This window comes from Urocitellus parryii, chromosome 1, assembly GCF_045843805.1.
Source record: "Urocitellus parryii isolate mUroPar1 chromosome 1, mUroPar1.hap1, whole genome shotgun sequence".
Classification (NCBI taxonomy): Eukaryota; Metazoa; Chordata; class Mammalia; order Rodentia; family Sciuridae; genus Urocitellus; species Urocitellus parryii.
Window position 1 is genome coordinate 60982323 of NC_135531.1, and position 23955 is coordinate 61006277.

General features: G+C 37.5%; 2 protein-coding genes and 1 non-coding gene across 8 annotated transcripts in view; 1 reads left to right on the plus strand and 2 right to left on the minus strand.

Moving 5' to 3' along the window:
• The window catches only part of Smn1 (survival of motor neuron 1, telomeric), a 29094-nt gene extending 15841 nt beyond the window's left edge, over positions 1-13253 (plus strand). For 3 of the 6 annotated variants that reach the window (XM_026393239.2, XM_026393242.2, XM_026393243.2), the window contains 2 exons: positions 7733-7758; positions 11090-13253. The gene's annotated coding sequence lies outside the window, so the exon portion shown is untranslated. Of the gene's footprint in view, positions 1-7732; positions 7759-10404; positions 10506-11089 lie in introns of all 6 variants that reach the window. The other 3 variants (XR_013343874.1, XM_026393241.2, XM_026393240.2) reach the window with 3 other exon arrangements.
• LOC113185985 (small nucleolar RNA SNORD42) lies at positions 9808-9875 on the minus strand. The gene has a single exon (XR_003301204.1). It is a non-coding gene; the product is annotated as a small nucleolar RNA SNORD42 (small nucleolar RNA).
• Positions 13254-16572: 3319 nt separating the features above from the next.
• Positions 16573-23955, minus strand: part of Naip (NLR family apoptosis inhibitory protein) — a 70237-nt gene continuing 62854 nt past the window's right edge. The window contains exons 14-18 of the mRNA XM_026393238.2: positions 23657-23824; positions 21876-22028; positions 21416-21502; positions 19460-19624; positions 16573-17239 (exon numbers count right to left, since the gene is read on the minus strand). Coding sequence (XP_026249023.2) covers positions 16875-17239; positions 19460-19624; positions 21416-21502; positions 21876-22028; positions 23657-23824 — 938 coding nt within the window. The 3' untranslated portion in view covers positions 16573-16874. The remainder of the gene's footprint in view (positions 17240-19459; positions 19625-21415; positions 21503-21875; positions 22029-23656; positions 23825-23955) is intronic.

Here is a 23955-nt window from a genome sequence, read left to right on the forward strand (position 1 = left end):
AGCCATTTGTAAAAACCTTGAGTTGGGGACATTGAGGAAATTTTTAATATGGATTGGATTTTAAATATTAGATCATTTCTGATTTTGTGAGTTATAATAAAACGTGTTTATAGAGTAATTTTTTAAATTAGTACACTGAAGCATTCCAGAATGAAATATTATAATGGCTCTAAAATATTTTTAAATGGTTTCACCAAGTATGTTTGTGTATGAAGTGTACATGGAAAATGTTAATCTAACTGGTATGTATATGAATATTCACTGTACTATTTTCCTATTTTTTTGTATGTTTAAAAGTATATAATAAATATATTTAATTTTTTTAAATCAGCAAAAATTAGCTGTGTATGTCATTGTATTCCTTTTTTATATATTATTGTGCACTTTCTGTTTTTGTGTGTGTGTGTGTGTGTGTGGTATTGGGGATCAAACTAGGGCTTCACTTAGGATCTACAAATGCTGTTCTACTGAGCCCCATTTTATACTTTTTGCCCACAGTTTGAAATGGATGTCATCGTGCTTGCTTCGGCAGCACATATACTAAAATTGAAATGGATGTCATCATAGCATTTGACATACACACTTGCATGTGTGTCTGTCTGTTCTAAGTCACATTTTGCATGTCTTTGCCTAGTTAATATGCCACTATTCCTTTATGCAGTAGATTTTTCCATTTTGAATAGCATTACAGAAAACACCTTCATGTATGTAGTAATTTGATTCTGTTTTGTCTTAGTCTCAGGATAAATTTTTCTGTTTTGTGACATTGGTAAGAGATTGTGGGTATGTTGATTCTTGGTAGATACTTTCATGTTTCTTTGAAAATCATTTTTTTTTTTAAAGAGGAGAGAGAGAGAGAGAGAGAGAGAATTTTTAAATATTTTTCAGTTTTCGGTGGACACAACATCTTTATTTTATTTTTATGTGGTGCTGAGGATCGAACCCAGCGCCCCAGCACATGCCAGGCAAGCACGTTACTGCTTGATCCACATCCCCAGCCCTGAAAATCAAATTTTTTTTTTTTAAATTATTATTTACTTTTTTTTTTTTAAAGAGAGAGTGAGAGAGGAGAGAGAGAGAGAGAATGAGAGAGAGAATTTTTTAATATTTATTTTTTAGTTCTCGGTGGACACAACATCTTTGTTGGTATGTGGTGCTGAGGATCGAACCCGGGCCGCACGCATGCCAGGCGAGCGCGCTACCGCTGAGCCACATCTCCAGCCCTGAAAATCAAATTTTTGAAGATCATATTTTTTTTCTGTTTTTCAGAATGTGAGATGTAGTCCTAGGAGGAGTGCTTTTTAAATAATATAAATGAAAATATTTAAACGTGGGCTGGGGATGTGGCTCAAGTGGTAGCGCGCTCGCCTGGCATGTGTGCGGCCCGGGTTCGATCCTCAGCACCACATACCAACAAAGATGTTGTGTCTGCTGATAACTAAAAAATAAATATCAAAATTCTCTCCCCCCCCCAAAAAAAAGAAAATATTTAAACGTATATTGCCAACAGTGCAAAACAACAAAATAAATTTTTAAAAAGTAATTACCATATTTCATTTTTTAGTTAAAGTTGTTTTAATTGAAGTTTTTTTTTTTTTTTGGTTTTGGTTTTTGTTATTGTTGGTGGTGGATTTTTTTATTTTGTTTTAGAGAAAGAAGATTATGCTGTGTTCAAGAGAAACCACATTCCTACTTGAAGAAACAATAGTTCTATGGCAACTGTAGGGACAATATTTTGTCACTCAGAGGCTGGCTTCAGAATGGTGGGTCTTTTAATTCAGAAGAGGGCTGGCTATGAAGACCTTGACCTTCAGAGGCTGCTTAGCACAAGAAGAATACTATAGAACCAGTTCAGGGGGCTCCTGTAGCCTCTACCTAGGTCCCATCCCTTTCTTCTTTGTCAGACCTTCTACTAGGCATCCCAGACACTTTGATCTTTGTGCTGGGCTCCTGCTGGGTGACCTGATTTCCAAGCACCCTCTCCTTATTTCCAACTTCAAGCCTCCGCTCCTCATTTCCACCCTCCTCCTCAGCATAAGCAAGGTCGGTATTTTAAAACACACCTTGACATCTGCATTTTTCTTCTTCTTTTCTCTCATCAGAAACAAAAATGACTTCTTTGTTTCTCCCAGGGCTTTCCAACAGTCCCCCACTTTTTTTCTATTTCCCAATCTTCTTTTTTCCCTAACTTTTCCCACCCTGATCTCCTTTTTTGAAGTTCTTTTTTTAAAATATTTTTTTAGTTGTCAATGGACTTTTATTTATTTTTTAAAATATTTTTTAATTGTAGTTGGACACAATACCTTTTTTTGTGTGATGCTGGGGATTGAACACAGGGCCTTATGCATGCAAGGCAGGCACTCTACCAACTGAGCTATATCCCCAGCCCGACACAATACCTTTGTTCCATTCATTTATTTTTATGTGGTGCTGAGGATCAAACCCAGGGCCCCGAACATGCTAGGCGAGCATTCTATTGCTGAGCCACAATCCTAGCCCTGCTTTTATTTATTTATATTCGGTGTTGAGAATCGAACCCAGTACCTCACACGTAGGCAAGCACTCCACCACTGAGTTGACTGCAGCCTTCAATTGGAGTTCTTTACCTAGGTCATTCACCAAATCTGAAAGGGTAAATAGGAAAATTAGCAGCATATGAAATTTAGACCATTCCATGTAAATGTGCAAAGCCAGAAGTTTCAGGGCATAGTGTGTTTAGAGGCCTAGGATAGTTCAAATGTATCTCTATTCCATTTCTTTTCTTTTTTTAATTAACTGTATTAAACTCGGGGTCCCTCTATCACTGAGTTACATCCCTAGTTACATTTATTTTGAGACAGGGGCTTGCTAAATTGCTGATGCTATCCTTGAATTCATGATTCTCCCTGCCTCAGCTCTAGTCACTGGGATTACAGGTGTGTGTCTCTGCACCTGACTTGAATCTCTATTCCTAATGCCACCCAACCATCTTACCTACTAGTCCCCATCCATGTAATTCACTCCCTTTGAATCAGCTTTTTATACACACACACACACACACACACACACACACACACACACACACACATTTTTTTTTAATTACATAGCTTTCCACAGAATCTTTCTTCCTTTTTTGTGGGGCGGGGTACCAAGGATTGAACTTGACCACTGAGACACATCCCATGCCCTACTTTGTATTTTATTTAGAGACAGGGTCTCACTGAGTTGCTTAGCTCCTCGATTTTGCTTAGGCTGGCGTTGAACTTGTGTTCCTCCTGCCTCAGCCTCCCAAGCTGCTGGAATTATAGGCATGTGCCACCTCACCTGGCCACATAATTTTTCTTGATTACATATGTGCCTTTCCTCTATAGAAAGCTATATTCTATTCTTCATTGTATCTACAATATCTGGCAAGTTTTGAAATTCAGGAAAGGTATCAAGCCTAGACTAGAAGGAATGTCAAGAAAGAGAAAATGGTAAATAAAAGAGAAATTTCAAAATTGTTTTCAGGTCGATCTTTGTTTATCATGAAGAAGTTGGGCATGCATTCTTGCTAGATTGAAGAGTTTTTTAAAATGGTGCCAGGGATTAACCCCTCCCAGCCTATTTTATTATCATTATTTTAATTTTGAGGCAGTGTCTTGCTAAATTGCTTAGGGCCTTGCTAAGTTGTTGAGGCTGGCTTTGAATTTAAATTCTCCTGCCTCAGCCTTCTGATTTGCTGGGATTACAAGTGTGTACCACTGCACCCAGCTGAAGGTATTTCTTCTGATAAATTCTTTGTTAGGTGAATGGTTTTGAAAGTTGAGTTAATCGTAATAGTGTGTGACCTAGAGTTATTTTTAAATAATATTTACCTTAACTTAAATATAGAATAATGAAGCAGCTTCCCCCATTAGTACAGACAGAAAACAGCAAAACCACCAACCACACATCTAGAATAATCCTAACGATGAAATCAAAGCAGAGCTATTATAGCAATACCTACATTCAGAAGAGATGTGCATAGGTGCCCTATCTCCTTAAGGGATCATCCAGAGATTACTTAGTATCTGAGTCATGTTGTTAAGTTTAGATTTTTTGCATGGTTACTCTTAGCAGAAAGAAACTACAGGTTAATGTTTTGTTTTTATGAACTTCAGTCTTGTGCTTGAAGTGGAAGAATAATATATTTAGTTTAGAAATCAAATTCTGAAAGAAGAGCCACTTCTACTACTATGAAGTCCATGTTTTATATATAGAAAACAAAAGACATTCAGTATTTGGTTATCTTAGTAAGTACTGGGCATTAAATAATTTTTCTGTATGAATCATGGCCTTCAAAAGAATTAATTGAACAATGTAGAGAATTTGAAGAAAGTACTCAACTATTTTTTTTTTCTTTTTTTTTTTTTTGGTACTGGAGATTGAACCCAGGGGCAATTAACCACTGAGCCACATCTCCTGTCCTTATTTGTATTTTATTTAGAGACAGGGTCTCACTGAGTTGCTTAGGGATTCGCTAAGTTGCTGAGGCTTGTTTTGAACTAGATCCTTCTGCCTTAGCCTCCTGAGTTTACGGGTGTGTGCCACCAACCCTGGCTCCGGTACTTTTTTTGATATTTATATGATAAAATGTAAGGATTTACATCAAGCTGAATCAGTATTGAAAGAACATTCCCTCAACACAGGACATTTCTTTGTGCACCTTTCATCACACTTGCCCCCCACCGTTCTGACTCCTGAGCAAAAAATAAGTATTTTAGAACTTCATTAATGGAATCATATAGTATGCACTCTCACACAATTTTTTTTTAAAGGTATGTGAGTTTAACTGCTTTCTGAGATAATGCATGCAGCATATGTTTTCGTTTTCTTGTTTGTTCTTCTGTGCTGGGGATTAAACCCAGGCCTCATACATGTAGGGCAAGCTGTCTACCACTGAGCTCCTTTCAGCCCTCTTTAAAACTTTTGAGACAAGGTGTTTTAAGTTGCCCGGGCTAGCCTCAGAGTTCTGATTCTTCTTCCTTAGTTTTCCTGAGTAACTGGGATTACAGGTGTGTGCCACTGCACCCATCTTATGTAGTACATTTAGGTAATATATTTAGAAAAGCTTTGGTAAAGCATTCATAATCCTTTGTAATCTTAAACTTTTCATATGATTGTAGTACACAAATTGACCTTTACATTTAAAAATGGCATGTGATTTAGGGTTGGGCTATATTCTCTTTTAAACAAAAAGTCCTTGGTTACTGGATAAAAAATGAGAAATGTGAATTAGTATACCTAAGCATTAATGAGTCTTTATGTTTCAAAAAAGATTTTTAATAAGAACAAATGAAACCTTATTTTATAAATATTAGTTTCAGTAGACTCAGATATATTTTAGTGGATTTGGGTTTTGTTGCAAAGGAAACTGAAAACGACCACATGAAAAATTTCTTATCTTTATAAGTAATCATATTAGCTATACTTTGATTTCTGTATGATGTGCATAGTTATTTTGTTTAATCTTTATAATATCCATCAAATTAGATGCTATTTTTCCATTTTACAGATGAGAAAACATATTCACAGCAGTAAAATGAGTTGCATTGGACCACATAGTAGTTCCATAGGTCATGGAACTCTGTATATTACCTCTGAACTCTCCAATTGTCAGCTCCCAACAACTGCTTTTTTTTGGGGGGGGGTACTGGAGATTGAGCCCAGGGGCACTTAACCTCTGAGCCACGTTCCCAGCTTTTTTTAGATTTTTTTTTTTTTTTAATTTTGAGATTGAGCCTTGCTAAGGATGACTTTGAACTTGTAATGCACCTGGCTCCCCAGCAACTGCTTTTGCCATGCCCTGTAGAAACATGTCCTATATACATACAATTGAGAATTCAGCACGGATCTAAGTGGAAAACTTCCAACATTTCTGCAGCATTTTCTCTTCAAGTTCCTACTCTCTGCACCTTGCTTGCTCAGATTCTAGCTGCCTTAGTCCAAGGCCTGAACTGGAGAACTGAATTCTATTCAGGAATATCAGAAATCTCAAGCTCCACTTATATATAGGCACCTAGTCTAGGAACCATAACCAGCCAAAAAAGGTGAATGCTAAGTCCATGTCAAAGGTTTCTCTTTCTCAACGATCTCAGCCCTGCACCATCTGTTACCTAGTACCTGGAAATAGTGGTATATGTTATGCCCAGTTTTGTAGTCTTTAGTGGTAAGACAAGTCCACCTCCAGCTACTCACTTTTTCTAAAGACTAGTTGGTTTTAGGGCTGGGGTTGTAGCTCAGTGGTAGAGTCCTTTCCTAGCATGTGTGAGGCAGTGGGTTCAATCCTAAGCACCACCTATAAATAAATAAAATAAAGGTATTATGTCCATCTACAACTAAAATTATTTTTAAAAAGACTAATTGGTTTTAACAAATGTTTCATAATTTTTTCATGAATATTTGGCTGGATGACGCAAATCATTATCATCTTTCCCATTTTAGAACAATTTCCTTTCTTTCTTCCTTCTTCTGTTTTTCCTCCTCCTCTCTCTCTCTCTTTTTTTTTTTTTTTCTTCTGATGCTGGGAATGGAACCAGGGGCCTTGCACATGCTAGGCAAGTCCTCTGCACTGAGCTATATCCCCTGAAGAATAGAATAATTTTCAATTGTTTCATGTTTTTAGAAAGATGAGTTTGTTGTGATGGTTAAAACAAAATGTACTACGCAATGATACCATATAATTACCAAGTACATAGGTTTAGATGTAAAGTTTGAGATTACTGATACATATTCCTTTGTGGCTATAATCTATTTGATCTGGGTGCAATGGCATATGCCTATAATCTTAGCAGCTCTGGAGGCTGAGGCTGGAGGTCATAGTTTCAAGGCCAGACCTGGCAATTTAGCAAGATCCTGTCTCTAAATAGAAAATGACATGGGCTGGAGATGTAGTTCAGTGGTAGAGCACGCTGGGTTCAATCCCAAGGACCTAAAAAAGAAAATCTATTTTGAACACTTTTGCTTACAGGTGTCATGGAAGTGATTTTATACATTTATTAATTTTGTATATGAGTTCCTAGATTCTAAGTAATTCAAAACATCATGTTGTCATATTGCTTCTCTAAAAAGAACAGTAAAGTCTTCATTCTGTGCACTTACCTAATTACTGTAATCTTTTCCTGTATTATTTTAAGTAGTCTTTCAGTTCTTGTTTATAAAAGTTCTAAAATAGTTTGAATCTGTTTTTGAACATTATTCAGTATATTCTTAAAATTTATTTTTGTTAGATTGTTGTTTAACAATTTGTTATTCTTTTTAATTGTTTTTTAAGAAGTAATATTGTTGGGCTGGGGATATAGCTCAGTTGGTAGATTGCTTGCCTCACATGCACAAGGCCCTGGGTTCAATCCCCAGCACCAAAAAAAAAAAAAAGGAATATTGTTGCTTTGCTCTATATAAAATAGTCTAATAGGAAGGTCTACCTACATTTAAGTGAAAAAAAGCAAGAGGCAGAACTATTGTATTATGTTAATCTGCTATTTGTGTAAATATACATTTATGTGTTTGTATGTATATATGTTAATTATGCCTGGGCAGTACTTGAATTATCTCTGAAGATATAGAAGACACAGGGACATGAGGGAGATTTTCCATAGTGTTTTTTTAAATTTGTGTCCCAAGATAAGTTTTTTTAAAAAAAATTTATCTGAAATAAAAAAATATATAATTAAAATAAATCTAGTATGATATATTATTCTCCCTTTAAACTTTAATTTTTTTATTTTTATAGGTAACTCTTACAGTATTCTTTAATAGGTAAGTACTTTTCCTTCAATATATCTTAGAGAGCCCTCCATATCACTATGTAAAACCTTCTCATTCTTTTAAATAGTGCAGGATGTTCTTATGTGGAGATGCATATAGCATTTAATTGAGCTTTTGTAGATGAAAGTTTAGGTTGAGGCTGAGGGTGTAGAATGAAAAAAAAGTTGAGGTTGTTTCCAGTCATTTAATTTTTAATATGACAGTCAATATTCTTATTACATAGTTCTTTTGTAGGAATGAATACAGCTTTAGGATTAAGTATGGAGAAGTAGAACTACTAGATATGCACTTAGCATTTTAATAAATTTTTAACAGATTACTCAGAGTAAAGGTTGTATTAGTTTATATTTCCACCAACATTGGGAGTTCCTGTTTCCCACAATCTAACCAATAGTTTACTAAACCTCTGGATCTTCGTCAGTCTGTTTTTATTTTTATTTTTTATATTTTTGGTACTGGGGATATTTTTGGGAGAGGTGATTTATCACTAAGCCTTTTTTATTTTTTATTTTGAGACAGAGTCTTACTAAGTTGCTTAAGATCTTACTAAATTGCTAAGACTGGCCTTAAACTTGCAATTCTCCTGCCTCAGTCTCCCTATCTTTGTTAATCTAATAGTTGAAATTGGTCATTTCATAGAATTTATAATTTTTAAATTTATCTTATTGTGAGGTTTAGTATTTTGTTTGTGTTTGAGAGCTATGTTAAATTTTTTTCTCTGTGTTTATTTTCCCAATTATTTCAGATATTTATGTTTACTATTTCTAAGTGTGTATGTGTGTGTGTGTGTGTGTGTGTGTATTGCCAGGAACCAAACACAGGGCCTGGCATATACTAGACAAGGGCTCTACCACTGAGCTTCATCCCCAGCTCTGTTTTGAGGCAAGGTCTCATTAAATTGCTGAAGCTAGCCTCAACTTGTATTCTTCCTGCCTCAGTCTCCCAAGTCCCTGTGATTACAGGTGTGCACCATAGTACCAGGTTGCTTATAAAACTGATTAACAGTTGAACCTCATTATTTGTGGATTCTGTATTTGCTCATCTGTCCACTTGCTCAAATTTATTTTTAACCCCAAAGTCAATACTCATGACATTGTAGACATGTTCAGAAGAGGAAATGTTTTGAGTACTCAACAGAGATTCCTGATTGGGGTTGAACATGCTCTGTTTTCTTTTCTTTTTTTTTTTTTTTTTTTGAGAGAGAGAGAGAGAGAGAGAGAGAGAGAGAAAATTTCAATATTTATTTTTCAGTTTTCAGCGGACACAACATCTTTGTATGTGGTGCTGAGGATCGAACCCGGGCCACAAGCATGCCAGGCGAGCGCACTACCGCTTGAGCCACATCCCCAGCCCCCTGTTTTCTTATTTTAGTTCCTATAAACTCCTATATCAAGTGTCCCTTTCAAAAACAGTTTATTTAGTACCACATGTTTCTCATTTTTCTGTTTAAAATGGCCTGTATGCATTGTGCTGAAGTGTTGTCTTCTACTCCTAGGTGCAAAACACACCCCTCTGTGATGTGTTTTACAGAGGAAATACATGCATTAAATAACTTTGTTTAGAACTTCATTTGGGCATGAGTTATATTGCTGTGAGGAGTGAGTTCAATGTTAATGAATCATAATATTTGTTAAATACTGTGTCTTTTTAAACAAAATACATATAACAGGCAACCTGCTAAATATGGTTCCCTCTTTCCCCTGGAGTTCCATTTCTGTTCTTCACACTTGAAAAAAAAAAAAAAAACATACTGTTTTCACTCATAAAAACAACAAAAAAAAATATACACAAAACAAGATTATGTGTATTGATGGATGATGAAAATGAGGCCAGACCTGGGGATGTGGCTCAGTGGTAGAGCACTTGTCTAATATTGCATAAGGCTCTGGGGTTCAATCCCCAGCACTGAAAAAATTTTAAAAACTATCTTTGTTCCATAGCAGCAAAACATTTTTACATTCATAAGTACCAGTAGAATGATCAGTCCAAATATTGTTTTTATTTCTATATTTTTACCTTCCAATTACTTTGTCCACATATGTTCATCAGTGGATTCCTTAAAAGAGATCACAAGTCTCAGGAGATTAAGAATTTTTCTTCTTATGCTCCCAATTACTATATATATACTTCTATAGACTTTAGCAAGTACACTTTTTTTTTAGTTGTAGATGGACACAGTATCTTTCTTTCTTTCTTCCTTTCTTTCTTTCTGTAGTGCCGAGGATACATGTACTAGGCAAGCGCTCTACTACTGAGCTACATCCCCAAGCCTAGCAAGTACACTTGTTGTAGACAATCATAAAAGGTTAAAAAAAAAAAAAATAGAGACAGCATTTTTTTCAACAATGGCAAAATGGGATGGTACAGTTTTTGTTTCGTTTTAAAACAGGGTCTTACTCTTGCCCAGGTTGGATCTCAAACTCTGGGCTTAAGCACTGGTCCTTCCTCACCTTCCAAGTAGCTGGTACTTCAAGTACCATGCAGTGGTTCAGATTTTATCACAAAATATTGTATTATGTAGCCCTCTGTTGAATGAACTATCCTGATAAGACTCCCATATTTTCTTTTATCCTTAAATATATCAGTTCTCCACTCTTTTCTTTCTTTTTCTTTTGGCATCACTGGGATTGAAACCAGGGGTGCTCTGCTCCACTGAGATAGAGACTTGCCAAGTTGCCCAGGTTGGCCTTGAAATTTGGATCCTTCAATTTTATCTTCCTGAGTAGGTGGGATTACAGGTATATATACCATGACTGATTTGTGATTCTTAAATTGAGTTTTGTTTTCAACCTAAAAACATTTGATGTTATAATTTCTAGGTGGTTAGGTTTACTTTCTAGTTATTAGTATACTATGGTTAAGAGAAGTTTGTGGAAAAAAAGTTTTGCTGTTGTAATCATTTAAAACAAATTTTTAACACATGGTTTTTTTTTTTTTTAAAGATTTTAGATGTTGATGGACCTTTATTCTATTCATTTATTTATATTCAGTGCTGAGGATCAAACCCAGTGCCTCACACATGCTAGGCAAGCACTGAGCCACAATCCCAGCCCCTTAACACAGTTTTAATAATTGTTTTATAATGTTTTTAATTCTAGTAGGACAAATAATATACCAGTATTCCTTAAATTTTTTTTGAAATTATTATTAAGTCTTTATACTGGCATATTTTTATTTTTTGTGTTCTATACAAAAGTGTTGTATTTTTATTCTAGTTTGATGAGTGTATTACTTTATATTTTCTCATTTCTTTATGATTTTATAAGGTTTTATATTTTGTAATTGGACCTAGCCTTTATTTATTTTTTTCCTTCAAATTCAGGTTCAACTTTCTCCCAAGGAGAATGGTATTTTGATGTTCCCTGGTTGATATGAACAAAAGTCTCACCCTTATCTTCATGGATTATCTTCACAGATACTTGGTTGGGTGACACCATCATCTGCATTTTCCCCTGTGTAGTGTTCTATGCCTAAATAACCAGCAAGGTGTTTTTAGGGAATAATCAGTTTAAGGGACTGAACAATGGGAATGTAAGTAATTAAAAAAACTCAAGGTCATGTTCAGTGCATTAAAGTCAATCTGTCAAATTGTTATTGAGCGCATTTGTATAATTGTAACTTTCTTAGTATATTAAGCTTTTTATTACTGCCTTTAAAAATAAATAAAAAAATTTGAAACCCTGAACATATGAATATTTTTCTTTGGAATGTATACAATGAAATGGAGTCTGTGTCTAAAGATGTGGAAAGAAAACTACTCAGGCTTACTTGTATAAAGGGTAATATTGTAAAGAAGGAACAATTGTAAAACACTCCTACTGATAATCCAAGGTTAGGAAATACGAGGACATCATATTGCAAGAAATGGGAGCACATGCATAGGTCTTTTGGTCTATCTCCTTATGAAGCTACCAGGTTCAGTCATGGGGCCTCCACCTTATTAATTCCTAATCACCTCCTAAAGGCTCCATTTTTTTCTGTGTGTGTGTGTGTGTGTGCACGCGCGTGCGCCCACTAGTGATATCAAACCCATGCAAAGCAAGCATGCAGGGCAAGCACTCTACCAACTGAGCTATATCCCCAGCCCTCTAAAGGCTCCATTTCTAAACACTGGAGTCAGAACGAGTTTCTACTCTTAATACCACACAATGAGGATTACATTTTAACATATGAACCCTTGAGGGAACATGCTCAAACCATATCCAAACCAAAGCAAGAAAGAATCTTCCAGGAAAGGAAATGACAAGTGCGAAGGCCTTGCACAAGAGTGGGTATGGAATGTTCACGGAACAGCAAGGAAGCCAAGAGGGAGAGGGAAAGAAGAGATTTGGGAGGTAGAGGAACAGAAGTAGCCAAGGGTCAGGCCATGTGTAAGCCATTGTAAGGTTTTCAGCATTTACTTTGAGCTGGGAGCCAGTGGAAGATTTTGAACTAGAGGTATAGTATGCTCTGACTACAGAAAGCCTTCCAGCTACATGTTGAAAACACTACAGGCGCCAAGGAAGGAAGTAGGCTAGTTCAGACCAGTGGGTAATGTTGGATCTGAGTGTGTTTTCCAAGTGCAGCCACCAGGATTTGTTAGTAGGTTAGATGCAGAATATGAAAGAGGAGTCAGGGATGACTCCAGTGACAACAAGGGTTTGGGCTAAACAACTGGGAGGAGAAGGTTTAGTGCAAAGGAAGCCCGTGAAAGGACTTTTTGTGGAGAGGAAGAATAGGACTTAGATTTTAGAGATGTGACATTTGTGATTCCCACTAGTATGAGTGGAGGGGAATAAGGGTGTAGCTCAGTGGTAGAGCATTTGCCTAGCATGTGTGAGACCCTGGGTTCAATCCCCAGTACCCAGGGGTGGAAAGACATCAGAGAATAGGTCTTGGCTAGAGATGGAAGTAGAGAAATTGGTGTAGACAGATAATTTAAAGCCATTCAACTGGTTGAGATAACTGAAGAAGTATTTTTAAGTTGAGAGGTTGGACTGGGCACAGTGGCACATACTTGTAATGCCAGCAACTCCAGAGGTTTATTTAGGTAGGAGGATCACAAGGTCAAAGCTAGCCTGGGCAACTTAGCAAGACCCAGTCTCAAAAAATAAAAAGGGCTGGGATGTACTTCGGTGGTAGAATGCCTCTGGGTTCAGAGATATCAGAGAACCCTGGGATACCCCCAGGGTTAGATTAGATAGAAGAAAAACAACAAAAGAGACTGAGATGAAGCTCTCAATGAGGGAGGTTCCAGAAAGCCAAGAGCCATGTCCTGGAAGCCAGTGGAAAAAAGTGTTTTGAGGAGGAAGGGGGGGTGGTAACAGGCTATATCAAAGCCACCAATAGATCAGTTCGATGCTGCTAACAAGATGAAGATAGGAATGTTCACTAATCCAGCAGTGTGGAAGTCATTCACGATGCTCAAAACAGCTATGACAATGGAATTGAGGAGATAAAAGCCTGGTGGGAGACAACATAAGGATGAAAGAACATTTATCAGCACATAAAACAAACTCTTTCAAGGAAATATGTATTTCTGTATTTTTGTAATTATGATTCTTGTGTATTTCTGGATATTAATAAAATACTTGACATAGCTTTGTTTTAGTAAGTTATTTACATGACACTTGTATTCATGTATGTTTTAATTTTTTGATTCTTTTTTTTTTTAGTTGGACACAATACTTTTATTTTATTTATCTTTATGTGGTGCTAAGGATCGAACCCAGCGCCTCACACATGCTAGGCGAGCACTCTACTGCTGAGCCACAACCCCAGCTCTATGTGTGTGTTTTGATGTAAAATATATTTCTAATTGTGGGTCATGGTTAAAAAAAAAAAAAAGAAAAAGAGAAAAAGCCTGAAAATAAGAAGTTAGATCAAGAAGGTTCAGGGAATGTTTGGAAAAAGAGGTTGAAAATATAGGGGATTTTGCAAGCCCAGCACAGTGGCACATACCCGTAGTCCCAGCTACTTAGATGGTAAAGGTGAGAAAATCCTCATGAGTTCAAGCCTGGCTTAGGCAACACTGAGACCCTATCTCAAAAGGGTAAGGGATTTTTTTTCCATGTGAGCACAGTAGAAGGATGCAGAAAGTCGGAGTGGGCTGGAGTGTGTACTCAAGGAGACAGAAATTTAGGTTCTTTTCCATCCACACTCTTACTGACTTACACCAGTTAATCAAGTTATTGCCTCATGTCCAAATTCAGCCTTCATTGCTGGTCCTGCAAGACCCTCTAAAACTTGTCCTATCAGCAGGCTCAGTGTAAAGCCTTGTCAGTAGTGGGATACCGCTGAGGAAGGGGCTTCTTTTCCTAGTTCAGTGTGCTCCTACAGGCAGATGGTGCAGTGCCCGACTCCTATTACACACACCTTTTACAGAGCCCAACTTCACCAGTACTAAGTAGTTAACCACATGCAGCCCTGTCCCCCCACCCCTGACTCTTAGCAAAGTGCCCCAAGCCCACATCTCTGTATGCTGCAACTAAATAGCACTATCGAACCTGTCTCCTCTCCCACCGGAACTGGATATTTTTTTGGGGGGAGTGGGTACTGGAGATTTGAACTGAGGAGCATTCAACCATTGAGTAACATCCTCAGCCCTTTTTATATTTTACTTAGAGATAGGGTCACACTAAGTTGCTCTGGGCCTTGCTGAGTTGCTGGGGCTGGCTTTGAACTCTCGATCCTCCTGCCTTAGGTTATTATTTTTTGTAGCCCTTTTTTTGGGGTGGGGGGACAGAACCAGGGATGGAACTCAGGGGCACTCAACCACTGAGCCACATCCCCAGCCCTATTTTGTATTTTATTTAGAGACAGGGTCTCACCGAATGGCGAAGCCCTTCATCATTGCTAAAGCTGGCTTTGAACTCATGATCCTCCTGCCTCAGCCTCCCGAGCCACTGGGATTACAGGCATGCACCACCATGCCCAGCTTGCAGCCCGATTTTTTTATTTTATTTTATTTTTTAAAATACTTAGTTGTAGATGAACACACAGTATCTTTATTTTTATGTGGTGCTGGGGATTGAACCCAGTGCCTCACACGTGCAAGGCAAGCACTTTACCACTGAGCTATAGCCTCAGCCCCCTATTTTTTATTTTAAATATAATATTATAGGCAACTGTAAAAAAAAAAACTACAGGAAGGGAGTGAAAAATAAAAATGCCTTCTAGTCTCACATCCCAGAGGTAAGTGGTATTAACATTTTAAAATAGTCTTCCAGAAATCTTTTTCCCTCAACTTTATTGAGGTATAATTGACAAACAAAAATCATATATTTAAGTTGTACCAACATGGATATTTGTTTTAGTCAGCTTTTTCATTACTGCGACTGGAAGACCCAAGCAGAACAACTGTAGAGGATAAAAAGATTATTTGAGGGCTCATGGTTTCAGAGTTCTCAGTCCATATATAGCCAGCTCTATTCCAGGGGGCTCCAGGTGAGGCTGAACATAATGTTGAAAAAGAGTGGCAGAAGGAAGCAGCTCACATGATGATTAGACAGCGGAGAGAGAGACTCCCCTCCCAGATACAAAATATATAACTTAGAGCCACACCCCCAATCCCTCACTGCCTCCACCCACACCTCACCTGCCTTCAGTTACCACTCAATTAATCTCATCAGGTGATTAATTTACTGATTGGGTTGAGACTTACATAACCCAATTATTTCTTCTCTAAACCTTCTTGTATTATCTCACAACTGAGCTTTTAGGGGACACCTCACATCCAAACCATAACAGTATTCAATATGTTTCAACATACATTGTGAAATGATAAATGATTATCACAGTCAAGCTAATTAATATATCCAGAAATCTGTAATGCAACTAGAAATGTTAAGAGGAGGGCTGGGGATGTGGCTCAAGTGGTAGCGCGCTCGCCTAGCATGCGTGAGGCACTGGGTTCAATTCTCAGCACCACGTAAAAATAAAATAAAGATATTTAAAAAAGAAATAATAAGAGGAGTTTAATTTTTGTGTGTGTGTGGTACTAGGAACAAACTGTGCCTTGTGCACAACGAGACAAGTACTCTACCACTGACTTACTCCCAGCCCCAAAAGATTTTTTTGTTTTGTTTTGATTTTTAAATGGGATTCTATCATAGTTATACTGAGTAGAGTGGGTTCATAAGAAATCCTAAGGACATTATAGCATATGTTAAGCTCTCAAAAGCCCCTGGAATAAAGGCATTTTCCCCTGAACCCTATTTCTTCACATTGGCAATGTACAAAGAAATGGTACTCACTATACCAAGGCTAAATATGTAAAAGAAATCCTGCAAAGATTAAAAAATATCTCTTGGAAGAGATTCATCTGAATCCTGTGTTAAAGTCAAGTGAAGTCTTATTTCTGTGCGAAACTAATTCAATTATTAAATTAGCCACTTCTTACCCAAATTAAACAGGTCTTCATATTGTGGGGATAGATTGTGTGCCTTTCACACTCCCTCCTTGTGGACCTTGACAGTGGAGGGTTCATTTTGTATTAGTGATTGTAGGGCTAATCTATAGCAGGAGAGCATCATTCAGAGCCTGCATAGGTACTGGTGATGATCTGTTTCTTAGATTCAGCAATGGGTAGGCAGACTTTTAAAATTATCATTATTACAAGTCTTACACATTTAATGATTATTCTTTAGTATTCAGTACTTAATAAGATACTGGGTACAGTGGTGCATGCCTGTAATCCTAGTAGCTTGAGAGGCTGAGGTAGGAGGATCACAAGTCAAAGCCAACCTCAGCAACTCATCAAGGCCCTGAGCAACCCAGTGAGACCCTGTCTCTAAATAAAATACAAAATAGGGCTGGAGATGTGGCTAAGTGGTTGAGTGTCTCTGACTTCAATCCCTGATACCACCCCCCCCAAAAAAAAGATGGTTTTGATAATTAGGTTTTTATTTTTATTTTATGTTTTTGGTATCAGAGATTGAACCCAGAGGTACTGAGCCACATCCTCAGCCCTTTTTACTTTTTATTTTGAGACAGTGTCTCATTAAGTTGCAGAGGCTGGCCTCTAATTTCCAATTCTCCTGCCTCAACTCCTGAGTCAGTGAGATTACATGTGTGCCACTGTGCCCAGCCTAAATATTTTTTGAATCAGCAGTTCTTAGCTGAATTATTTACTTCTGAATGATTGGAGAGAATGGCAGTATCCATTTCCATGAAATAATCAGGTGTTTTGATTTAGGATGTCTTTCTTTCATGGCATCAAGCAATGCAAGGTCTTCTGCATCCAGGAGCCAACTTAACATTTGAAGCCTGGTGAGGCTTGGCAGGCGCAGCACACACTGACTCAAAGCCTTGACAGTGGTGGCCTGAGCTTTGATACAGGCTGTGAAATGCCTGGAGATAGTCAACTCTTGCAAGTTTGGCAGGTTGTCCAGTGCCCGAAAGAAATTTCTGTATCCTTCCTCTGTAATCTCATGATTGATGGAAAGATTTAAGTTCTCAAGCTTCTGGAAGCCTCCATTGATTGCAACCTTGGCTACAAAAACAAAAGAGAATCAGAAGGACTTCTATTTCAATGATGGTAGATGAGGGTTTTTAAATCAGCTTCCTGTCCAGCCACCACCATCATAATTAAGGTAGGAAATTCTGAATATAATTTTTTAATGTTTATCTTTTAGTTATAGGTGGACACAATATCTTTATTTTTATGTGGTGCTGAGGATAGAATCCAGTGCCTCACACATGGCAGGCGAGCGCTCTACCTCTGAGCCACAACCCCAGCCCGCCAAATATAGTGTATTTTTAAATATCTCTTTTAAAAAAGCCCCAAAGATAGCCATATTGCCAAAAGCAATCTATAGATCCAATGCAATCCCATTAAAATATCAATGACATTTTTCACAGAACTAGGAAAAGCAATCCTAAAATTCATATGCAAGAACAAAAGACCCAGAATAGCCAAAACAATTCTCAACAAAAATAGCAATGCAGGAGCTGGGCATGATGGTGATGCCTGCAATCCCAGTGATTCAGGAGGCTAAGACAGGAGGACCCTGAGTTCAAGACCCTGTCTCAAAATATAAAAAGGGATAGGGATGTAGCTCAGTGGTAGAATGCCCTTGGGTTCAATCTCCATTATTGAAGAGGGGAGGGGGTCAGGGGGAAGCAATGATATTGGAGGCATCACAATACCCAACTTCAAATTATATTACAGAGCCATTGTAACAAAAGCACCATGGTATTGGCATACAAAGACACACAAACCAGGGGAATACAATAGAAGTCAAAGATAAACCCACACAGCTACAGTCATCTGTTTTTTGTTTGTTTGTTTGTTTGTTTTTTGTGTGTGTGTGCCTAAAAAATATGTAGGAGAAAAGACAGCCTCTTTAATAAATGATGCTGGGAAACATTAATTAATTTTGAGGCAAGGTCTTGCTAAATTGAGGTGGCTGGCCTCAAACCTGTGATCCTCCTGCTTCAGCCTCCCAGGTAACTGGAATTAGAGACCTGCACTACCACACTGAGCTGTGAAACACCATCTCTTTTTTTGCAGGCGTACTGGGGATTGAACTTAGGGGCACTCGACCACTGATCCACATCCCCATCCTTTCTTGTATTTTATTTAGACACAGGGTCTCACTGAGTTGCTTAGGGCCTTGCTAAGTTGCTGAGATTGACTTTGATCCTCCTGGTTCCGCCTCCCAAGCCGCTGGGATTGTAGGTGTGCGCCACTGTACTGGGTTTGTGAGACACCATCTCTTTAAAAGAAAAAAAATCTTAAAATCCACCACAGTGGGAAAAGATAACATGACATAAAAGCAGACAGCTCATTAAATAAAATAAACAATGCAAGCTAGAAAGGTGAGAAGATAAATGCCAAAACAGAATTCTATACTCCCTGAAAAAAAATACATGTCAAAGGTGAAGGCAAAATAAAACATTTCCAGACAATCAAAACACAAGACAATTCATTACCAGCTAACCCACTGGAAAAGAGATATTACAGGAGGTCTTCAGACAGAAGGAATGTGACCCCCTCATGAAAGGAAGTACAGGAGACCATAAAGAGCAACAGGCATAAAAAATGTGTGGCCATGTATAAGAATATTCATAGAGACATTATTCATAATAAGCCAAATATGTGTGTGTGTGTGTGTGTGTGTGTGTGTGTGTGAAGTGCTAGGGCTTGAACCCAGATTCTCACACATGCCAGGCAAGCACTCTACCACCGAGCTATACCCTCAGCCCTGATGTTCTGTGTGCTAATCTGCTTCATTGTTACCCATACGTGGTATGGGTATTTTCAAGTATGTTCACTGGAAAAGTCATTGATTTGTATACTTAAGAGTTTTATACCTTTCTGTATGTATATTAATTTTCAATTGAAAATAAAAAGTACTTTGAAAATATTTGGCCAGGTGTCTGAAACATTAGTTGTCAAGAATACAGACATGCCTGGGGATGTAGCTCATTGGGAGAGTGTTTTCCTAGCACACATGTGTGAGGCCCTGGCTTCATCCCCAGTATCTCTCACACACACAAACAAAAGAATAGAGACTTGCAGGCTTGGATAGCTTCAAAAGGGAACGTCCAGATCTGACTAGGATGAACTTAAATCCACACAGGGAACAATATGATAGTAAAAATGAGGAAGTAGGTTGAAAACTTTAGGAGAGGCAAATGTGTTTATAGATACTTCACACCCCCACCCGCTTCCCTGTGAGCTGAAACCCTTTCTCTAAGAATAGCTCACCAATTTCCATCAGGCTGTCATCATTCAAAACTTGGTAAAAGGAGAGGACTCGGAGACATTGAAGCTGCTGACACTGCTGGATAATCAGTTTTGCCACTTGACGAATCCCATCCCCAGTAGGAAGGATCAGCTCTTCCAAGTGATTAAGAGAACCTAAAGTATAGGCTGTCAGAAGAAATTAAATTAAAAAAAAAGCTATTCTGTTTGTACAGTTAATTCCTATACATCAGTAGTCTGTAACTTTAAAAATTATGCACCATCTGAAGACTCCATGTAGAGTAAAGGCCATTCCTCATCCTCTCCATGGGAAAGAGAAAAGGGGTCAGCACACACTTCCTCCATCCTCCCCTGACCAGTTTCTACTGTCCTGAAGTCTAAGATGCCTATTATATTTCCATTTTCTTTTTTTATGGTGAATTGTGGTTACTCTGGTAGCTGTGCAGTGCTATCAACCCCCTTTCTTCCCATCCCACTCCCTTTCTTCCCATCTATACTCACTGAAAAAAATCATCTTCAATGATTTCCACATTGAGGAAATTTACACTGAGTACTAAAACCTCACCATCTACCACTCTGATAACCTTCATTTCCACTTTGACCCCTTCTTAGCATGCCACATTGTGAATCTCTTTAAAAATTTTTCTATACATTAAAGTTTTTTGAATACTTTCTAGCATAAAACAAACTTCTAGGCTTTCCCAGTTTCAGTTCTTGAATGACCCATTGCTCCATAGACTGTGGTTCCTTTATGAAAAGAAAATTTAGAAATCAAAGATCTGGGGGCTGAGGATGTAGCTCAGTGACACAGTAAGGACCTTCTCCAGAACCAAAAAACAAAACAAAAACAAAAAATCACTAGAAATCAAAATCTGGGCCTTTTGCCTCATTGGTGTCTCTGAAAGCAGGATGGGTCACCCACAGCTGTATGCTAGCCAGCTGCAGAAATTCAGCCACAGGTCTGGTTTTCATCCTTTGCTCACACCAAGCAAGGTTTGATCCAAAAATACAGCCTTAATATGTACTGCCAACGACACACAAAGATACAGTCTTCATTAGTTAGACTATGTGATCTTCCTTGAATAGATTATCCAAGACATCTGCCCACTGAAAGGAACCATACTAGCTCTTTTTTTTTAAAGAGAGAGAGAGAGAGAGAGAGAGAGAGAGAGAGAGAGAGAGAGAGAATTTTTAAATATTTATTTTTTAGTATTCAGCAGACACATCTTTCTTTGTATATGGTGCTGAGGATCGAACCTGGGCCGCACGCATGCCAGGCGAGCACGCTACTGCTTGAGCCACATCTCCAGCCCCATACTAGCTCTTGGTACAGAAAATTAAAATATTTAACCAGGCACAGTGGTGCACACCCATAATCCCAGCAACTCAGGAGGCAGAGGCAGGAAGATTACAAATTCAAGGAATTTTTCCAAGACAATTTTTCCACATCATTATTCCCTAAACAATGCAGCATAACAGCTATTTCGTAGCATTTACATTATTTTAAGGACTATGAATGACCTAGAATTGATTTAAAGTATATAGAAGCCAGGCACAATTGTGCAATACAATCCCAACTCCTTGGGAGGTTAAGACAGGAGACCTCAAATTCAAGGCCAGCCCCAGCAATTTAGCATAATCCTGTCTCAAAAAACAAAATGGATTGGGGACATAGCTCAGTGGTAGAGGACCCTAGGTTTAATTCCCAATACTGGGGGTGTGGGGGGAAGGAGGAAGATGTGTGTGGGTTATGTGCAAATACTATACCATTACACCATTATGAGGGACTTGAGCATCCTCTGATTTTGGTATCAATCAGGGATCCTGGAAACAATCTAGTAGATACTGAAGGACAACAGTACATATCTTGCTTTGTTGTAGCTAATTAAAAATAGAAGAAAGGGGTTGAGAGAGGGAGGGAATAAGGAATAAGTAAAAAGAACTGCTTTGAAAACATACCAAATTTTTCAGATGTTTCCTTGTCTGGAAATTGTTGGAATGAAAGATTTAATATCTTTAGAGAGAGAAAATTTGGCAAAATGGTGACTATGAGAGAGAAAATAAAAATTTAGTTATATCACTTATATTTCTTATAACAAAGAGTAACATCTTTAAATAATATTTGAGAAGTGATCAACATTAATAAAATAATTCAGACTGAATTAGTTTGACTAAGAGGATACAAATCCTTGCTCAGAAAACGATTCTGGAAACAATAAAAATGTTTAAAAAATTATAGAAACAATTAAGCTTTATTATTTGAGAAATTCATTAAAGATCATGTATAAAATGTTCCTTGACATCAACTGCATTTAAGATATTGACTCTTTTTATAGAGACTTTGACTTTGTAGAGTGCCTTTTAATATGATAGTCCACAGAAACATCTTAAATCAAAATTTTAAGTTTCTAGTTCTTACCAAATGGGATGACATTAAAAAATGATTCAGAAAACCAAATTTCTTCAAGTTTCTTGCAGGAAGTGAGTGCAGTCATGAGAGACTCAAACTTCGAAAAGAAATTACATTTCAGATGGAAAACACGAAGGTTTGGAGAATTCTGAATCAATGTGACTGTAAAATATCAAGGGTTTTCAGAAATTAGAGGAAACTACACATTTTTTAAAGTATTTTTATTTTTTAGTTGTAGTTGGACACAATACCTTTATTTTATTTATTTATTTTTATGTGGTGCTGAGGATTGAACCCAGGGCCTCACATGTGCTAGGCAAGTGCTCTACCGCTGAGCCACAACCCCAGCCCAAAATTACAAATTTATATCAAAACAGCCTTGTAATTTATTATTTTGTTTAAACAATATTGAATTCAAACAAGGCACCATGATATAATGATCTAAGAATCAGGTTGCTTTGGACTTGTATTCAAATTCTGCAACTGACTGACGAGCAATTTAAACTTGGACAAGTTACTGACTCTCTCTGGGGATCAGTTTTGTTTTCTAAAAAATTAGAGTTCAGAAGCCAGATGGTGTGGCACATGCCTGTAATCCTAGCTGTTTGGCATGCTGAGGCAAGAGAATCACAAGCCCCAGCCTGAGAGATTTACTGAGACTCTGTCTGAAAAAAAAAAAAAAAAAAAAAAAGGCTGGAGATACAGCTCTGTTGTTAGAGTACTTGCATAGTTAGGTGCAAGGCCCTGAGTTCAGTCCCCAGCAGTACTAAAAACAAAAACAACCATAACAAAAGACTCTATAAGGTCACCTTCAGCTTTAACATCCTGTCTCTAAGTTTATACATTGCATTTACACAATAAAAATGCTATGCAAAGAAACATAAAATGATGACAACTTTAAAGCAAAAAGCTTTAATTCAAAAATTGCTGGCAAATTTAAGAAAACTATCTCTTTCAGGTTCAATTTCAATGAAGTTTTTGCTCCAATTTCATATGTAGCTTTACATTTCTTTAGTCTTCAGTGTTCAGCGCTTACTAAATTAAGGAACTGATAGTGACTAAGTCGTTTTGCTAATGATGTATTTTAAAAGGATGGTTGCACAAATTGTCCATCAACCATGAGAATAAGATGGCTAGCAACAGGAAAATGCTATCAATTACATATTCATACCCCTGAGCTGGCAAATGTATAAGGTGCAATGTAAGAACAACTTAAACAGAAGCAAAATAAAAGAACCACAAACTAATTTGGAGAGGCAGGATGTTAAGGTTTAAGAAGGTCAGACTTAGGAGTCAAATTTTCTGTCTTTCAATCTATGTTTCCTAACTGTATGAACTTGAGCAAATTACTTAACTTCTTTGTGCTTCAATTTCCCCAGCTGTAATGGCAATAATAATAGTACCTTACCTCACAGAATGGGTATGAAGATTTAATAAGTTAATATTTATGAAGTACTTAGAAGAGTTCCAAGAATGTAGTAAACATTGAGTAATTACAAAGAGCTCTCTGCTTTCTTAATGAGAAAGAGTGCTATTCCCACAATTTACCATAGACATACCTCAGTGGGAGAGGGCCCCAGTCCCCAATTCTGAAAAAAAAAAAGTACATAGGAAAGTGTGTGTAGGTTATGTGCAAATGCTACACCATTTTAAATGAGGGACTTGAGCATCCTCTGATTTTGATATCAACAGGAGGTCCTGGAACTCTAATACCCGTAAAAGTTTTAATTCTTAAATTAAAAGTAGTTTCTCTAACCAATGCAAAGACAAATAAATTGAGCCATGCTTACCTAGTTTTGAAGAGTCATCTTCACCTAAAATATGAATCAATAATTTCTCCATATGGTGGAGGTTTGGGAATTCTTCAGGAATGACTGAAAAAGTATTTGGTTTGTCATCTAGTTTCACAGACAGCTCTTTGAGGCACAGGAATTTGTCCAAGTTAGGAAAGATTTGATCTGGAAAGTGGCACACAGTTTCTCATTATTACAGTGCTCCAAATGGAAATGTAGAAACTTTCATTTTGATTCATCAGCTATTTTCACATTTTGAAATGAAAACCTGTCAGATACCATTAAGTTTTCTTTTT